Raw genomic sequence first — 6,409 nt, forward strand, 5'->3', positions numbered from 1 at the left:
CCTCAGTGGTTCTAACAATCAGTTTCTTGTCCAGCTCATCGTCCATGTGGGAGTCTCAGGGATGGCCACCACTGTGACGCTGGAGAAGTGCGGCAGAAATCACGGCTACAAAGGCCTGGACAACAGCAGCTTCTGTCCAGACTCGCAGTGTTGCATTGTGGGAGGCCCAGACTGTATCAACTCAGTTATTGACATGGAGTCGGTCTGCAAGAGAGTGACTGCGACGGCCGGACTGGGAGTCGCTGTGACCGTCTCCAAAGATGCTGGAAGGTGAAGCGGATGTTTGTTCTCGTTTTGTTTCTTCTGTGTCTCCGTCGGAGCTGGTGGAGAAATCAGAACATGGACTCAAGTAAGAGTAAAACCACTGTTTTTACTCAAGTAAAAGTAAAAAGCAGCCAATAGAGAAATTAATACAAAAGTTAAAAAGTATTGATTTAAAATTTAAAGCTCATTGTCGGATGGATCACAATATAAAGTTATGTGGAAATGTTGGTATTTTAAGGGCCAGAATGAAAATAATCCATGTAAATAATATAATTACAAAATAACAAAATCAAACAAAGGAAGAGAAACTCTGTTTCTTTAAATATAAAACTTATGAAACCTGCAGGTCTGTTTCTGTTTCTGGTGGATTTTTGGTTATTTTTTGTTTTTCATTCAGTGGGAAGAAAATCCAGACATTTTACTCAAGTGAGAGTAAAAATACTTCTAAAAGTATATAGATATATATTTTTAAAAAAAGGTTACTCAAGTAAATGTAACTAGTTCCTACCTGACTCTGGTTTCCATCAACAGTTTTTCTTTTTTTGAAAGTTTGCATTAGAAAAGGTTGATGAAAACATCAAAATCTTTGAAATGCCTTGTTGCTGAAAGGTGCTATAGAAATACAATTTGATTGATTGATTCAAAATTCAAAATACTTTCCTCAATTTTTTTTATTGAAAGAAACTGACATGGAAAAATTTTCTTTTGCCTGTCTTTGTTATTTTTTATTTATATAAATTATTGTCAATTTGGTCCTTAAAACACCAACATTTCCTCTTAACTTATACTTTTGTTCATCTGATTATGTACTTATTAAATATTAAATGATTGATAATTGTTACTTTTCAGACTTTTTACTCTTACTTGAGTAAAAATATGTTGAAGTAGTTCTACCCTTACTTTGGTGTAACTTTGGGTTCTCTGCCCTCTGCTGATATGAAACATTTATATCGTGATACAATTTTCAATCATATCGTCCAGCCCTGTAGATTCAAGAATAATTGTTTTAGCAGCAAAACGAAATAAAGGCGTTATGAAAACCCATTGTGACTAGAGATCGCCGTAGCAGATCAGTAGTGGAGGAAGAAGCCCTGTTTGGTATCGAGAGGATCCTGGTTTGAATCGTGGCGTTTGCATGTTGGATTTTCTCTTGATACTCCAGTTTATTTCTTGTTTGAGTAATTATTGGTGTAGTAAAATCAATGCAGCATTAATCTCTCTTGGTTTCATAGTAATTATGATTTAAAAGCCAAGTACTGGTTCTACAAACCTTCATTAAAATGTGTAACTGGAGCAGATTTTAAGTGATTTCACTCTGACTCCATGTAAAATGTGTTGCAGCAACAAAAATAGGCCGTCTTGAATAAAAGTGTGACCTTTGCTTCTGTTCCTGTGATCACACTTCAGCAGAGTCGCTACAAACCCAAAGGAAAACCTTGAATGGATCTGAGCAGCAGCAGCGACTCGCCTGCTCTATTTATACCCAGAATCTGTGAACGAGCCACTGTGAATGATGGGAGTTTACTGGTTTTAATTTGCATCATTTCAACAAAATAATCACTTCAACCCTTTGAGTCTAAGTTTCAAATCTCCGCCTGGATATTTTTGCTTATTTTAATTTTGCAAAGTTCTTTAAATATCCTGTGAGTAAATATATATTTACCCATTTATCCATAAAACTGGAACATTCAATATCTAACTAATTATTTTTGCAGTTTACCGTCTATTAAAAGATTATCTTATCAGATTAATTTCACTCCCTGCTACAGTGGGGGTGAAATTACCGTAATGCAAAATGTATATATTTTTGTTCAGTTTTGACTTAAATTCTGCTTTACATGTTGTTCTTTCAGTAATTGGTTTTTCTTTGACTCCACTTAATCATTAATCAATTACTAAATAAATAAATAAATAGAAGCAAAAAAAATAATGTGAGTTATTAAGTTTCTGTAAACAAAACTGTCCTTCAAAATAAAGGCCAGTTGAGACCAAATCACCAAACTTTTATCATCCAGTTCTTGGTAGAAAAGGAGAAAAAGGATAAATTATGCAAGTCAAAGTTATTGAGTTTGTTTAATTTACCGTGCGATGAATTGATTTATTGTTTATCGCGACAGGCCCGGCTGCTTCCAGTTCAATTTCTGGTTTAATCGAATCTCTTCCTTCGTCCCATTTTCTGCTCTTTGCTCAGGTATCTCTGCGACTTCACCTACTACACGTCTCTGTACCTGAGCCGCGGCCGCTCCGCCTTCATCCACGTGCCTCCTCTGGGAAAGCCTTACAGCGGGGAGGAGCTGGGCCGCGCGCTGCAGGCCATCATCAGGGAGATGCTGGAGCTGCTGGACCAGGCGGAGGACCAGATCCGCTGCCAGCAGCACATCCACTAAGTGACCTCCCTGCAGCGTCTCCAGCCCAGCCACACAAGAGTAATTGCACTTGACCACAAGTAGCCAAAACTTCCTTTTCTTGTTGTTTTTTTTTGCTCTTGTTTACTGAACTTTTGAGATTTGGCTTTTTTTTTATATCACTATATATGTTTCTGTTTTACCTTCGTCACTTCATGTCTCCCAGCGGTGAGAGGATAAAACGGGAGACTAAAGGCGACATTTAAGTTTAAAATCTGATTTAAAAGAGATACACAAAAGCAAATCGCTGCTTTTGTTTTATATTTGGTCACAAGTGGAGATACAAAGAGTCTGTGATGTGACGTTAAATACGATCTAAAGCCCAAATGTGACTCCTATTAATGCACCTTATAGGGTTAGGGTTACTGTGATGGCTGTAGGGGACACATCTGGGAATCTGTAGCACCAGATCAAGATTTTTTTGCTTTTTTTTTTTACATGTTCAATTGCTAAATACCTAGAAGATGTCCATGTATATAACACAACATGGTTTAAGTAGAAATGTTTAGCTGTAAGCTTCGTTCTCCGCCACCTTTTGAACTCATCCGTCTTCTTTCCCTTTTGGTGTTGAATTGTTTCCGAGTCGGTTTTCTTTATAAGAAGTTGTGAATTTGCCTTCCTTTACAAAGGTTATTTAAATCAGGGAACGGGTTGGTTCCAGCTCATACTTCCCCAGTTTGTCGGCCCAGTTCTGACAGAAATAAATAAATCTGCCCCGCTGAGATCTGACCCCGGACTGTGCAATGAAACTTTACGGATCTCGTTCACTGGAAACCTTCTCAAAGTCCGTCAGGATTTTATTACGGCTGCACACCTGTTCACAAAATGCTCAAGTTTTTAAGTTTCCTGGCAGAAATTAAAAATAAATTATTTATTTTAAGGTTAGTAAACAAAGAAAATACTGGAAAATGTTTGTTTCTCCCATTTTAGTGTTTCAGATCAGAGGAGAATCTGAGTCAAAGATTCAAATTTAATTTCTGAAAGAAACATTCTGGCCCTTTGGAAATTCACTTTTCATTCATAAACAGTTTGGTTTTTCTTTTTTTTCCCCTTTTAAAAATCACTATAAGTAACTTAAAAACAGCATTTTGTTTTTACAGAGTTTCTATTCATCTGATATTCAGTTTAGTTTGATATCGTGAAACATTTAAGTGTGACAAAAGCAAAAATATTGAAAAAGTGTAGGGTATAAAAAGTATTCACCCCTTGGATGTTTTATTGCTGCTTTAACAAATCAGTCATAAAAAGCAACATTTGTGTTTTTTTCACTTTGTAATAATATGAATCTTTTTTTTAATTGTCTTTATTTTAACAAAATCAGTTTTTCTTTTACATCTTTTTTGTTTTTCGTTTTTTTGTCAAAAAAGTCGAATTTTGTTGATCATGATTGATTTATAAAAGCTTTAAACGGAGTAAAACATCCAAGGAGGTGAATATTCCAGAATCAAAGCACTATTTTATATTTTAATGCAATAAAATCATGCTGGTGTAAAACCAGAACTACACGCCGATGCTACATTTCCATATAATTTCATGTTTTTTTTTTATTTAAACTCGAGATGCTTAGATATTTAAATTAATTGCATCTTAAACTCTTGATAAAAAAACTGCCAGCAGTTTGCAGCTCGAAGCCAAATGTAGTTTTTCTGTCTTGGTTGTGCAGCTTTTCCTTCCTAATCCAAACTGAGTCACATTTATTGTAGCTTCTTATTTTAAGTGACATGTTGACTTGCTGAGTTTTCAGTCAGAACTGGGCCTTTAACTTTATTTCTGTTGCACTTTCTGTTTTTTGTAAATTGGTTTAACCTGTTATGAAACAGCATTTGTCAAACAATGTGAATAGTTGCATGTTTTTTTTATCTTCATTTTCTGTCACTTTAAAACGAATCATGTAGCTTTCCACAACCATTTTAACTGGTTTTTTCTTTTCAACAATTATGAGATTTTTTAAAGATTTTTATCTTTCAGTGAATTTTACTTATTCTTTTTTATTATTATTGTTATTATTGTTATTATTATTCCAGAGCTTTGTGTTTTGTTTTGATTTGTTACATTAACAGGCTTCCCTTTTTGTTGTCTTGTTTCTTTTAATGCTAAGGACAGTTTAGAGCGCTTCACTTCTTTCAGTTTGCCTCAGCAGCTTTTTTTTTAATTTTTATAGCTAGACTTGTTCATGTTTTAACGTTGTTACACAGCTTGGATTCATTGAGTTTTAGTAAATTATCCCTAATTTTAACTCTGCCGTTTATATGTGGATCCAGGTAAGAGTTAATTGGATCGTGGAGCCACTTAAATTTCATCCTGTCATTGTGTTTAAAAATCTTTGCAGTGATTAAACCCTAGAGCACAGCTTTCTCCTGAGTTGTTGTAAATATTGGCAGGTTATTGTGTGGCTTTGTGAGGGTTGTGAAGAAAGCTGCCTGCAGATTTTCTGCCTCAAGCTAACCTTTGAGGTGACCTCTGACCCTCTCCTGTGCCTTGTTGCTGTTTGTGTCCTGAAAAAGGCCTTACTAATTCTCCGTGGGTCAGATTTGAGAAGTATTATTGATGCTGTCCGTACAGACGTGTGGCTACCTCACAAATACTGTTTTGGTTTTAATCTCAGTATGTGCTCAATTGTGCACCTACGTCGTTGCTCTGTCACATGTTGACGGTTCTCTGAAAGGTTTTCTTTGTGTTATTATGCACTGTTGCAGTCTTTAATCTCAATTTGTAAAAGAAAGGCTTTGAAATAAAGAAATTAAATGATAACATTAAATATCTTTCTGTTTCATTTTCTTACAACTCAGCAGTGATGCAGAATAAAAGCACTGATATTTATTTTAAGAATACATCTTGGAGAGTTTCTGAACATCAGCTTTCAAGTATTGGCACAGATTGAACCGATTTCTGGGCTTTTTGCCATTCAAACACAAATATACTTTGGGATAAACCAGGAAACAGGAAAGATTTGCAATAGCAGTCCATCTTGCCAGTAATCTGATGCCTCTGACTGAAGACTGGCGTTGTATGGCGACCGCATGACTCATGACATTCCAACAAGTCAATATTTGGACAGCAGAGACAATACTCTACAGTAGCATTTCCTGAATGACACCATCAGTTGTTGTTAGCAGTCACTGCTAATCCACCTCATTTGCTTTTTCTTTTCCTTATGTCTCTGTCTGGTGAAGAAATGTTGAAGTTGGGGATATGATCGATGGAAGAAATGGTTTGAACTTCATCCTTTTCTCTCTGGTCCATCAGCAAAGTCTCTTTTTCAAGTCCTCTGGTAAATCAGGTGTTATTTGAGCTTTAGAGATGCTAATCAGCTGCTCCCAGTTGTAAAAACACATTTGTTGCCACGGTTACACATTATAACTGTCAGAAAGTAAAATGGTTAAGGCAAAAATGATTCCATCTGCATCCAAATGTGTACTGCCATCTGAACAAAAGTTTATAAAAGCAATAAATCAAAATTAACGTAACAGAGCTACGGAACATGGTGTCACCACAAACCCAATTCTAGAAAATTAAATAAAAGAAGAAACATTTCTAAAAAATCACAGAGTGAACACTCTTTTTCAATAATCTGTCTGTGTTGTTCTCCCAATCCCCCCCCACCTCCCTTGGTTACGTCACACGTTGCGCGGCGCAGGGAAGTTCGTCACCGCCGCTGGGCTGTTGGTCCCGCTGAAGCTATCGAGGTTCTGATCGTTTCCATTTTTGTTTGGGTTCAAATTCGGACTCTTGGCGACGCT

At 36.2% G+C, this 6,409-nt stretch overlaps 1 protein-coding gene across 1 annotated transcript in view; it reads left to right on the plus strand.

Moving 5' to 3' along the window:
• LOC106944922 (pyroglutamyl-peptidase 1) overlaps positions 1 to 3,827 on the plus strand; it is an 11,521-nt gene extending 7,694 nt beyond the window's left edge. The window contains exon 5 of the mRNA XM_015028257.1: positions 2,456 to 3,827. Within this exon, the coding sequence (XP_014883743.1) occupies positions 2,456 to 2,651 (196 nt within the window). The 3' untranslated portion in view covers positions 2,652 to 3,827. The remainder of the gene's footprint in view (positions 1 to 2,455) is intronic.
• Positions 3,828 to 6,409: the final 2,582 nt, after the last annotated feature.

The sequence above is a fragment of the Poecilia latipinna genome, unplaced genomic scaffold (assembly GCF_001443285.1).
Source record: "Poecilia latipinna isolate Pla-1442-1.1 unplaced genomic scaffold, P_latipinna-1.0 Scaffold118, whole genome shotgun sequence".
NCBI lineage: Eukaryota > Metazoa > Chordata > Actinopteri > Cyprinodontiformes > Poeciliidae > Poecilia > Poecilia latipinna.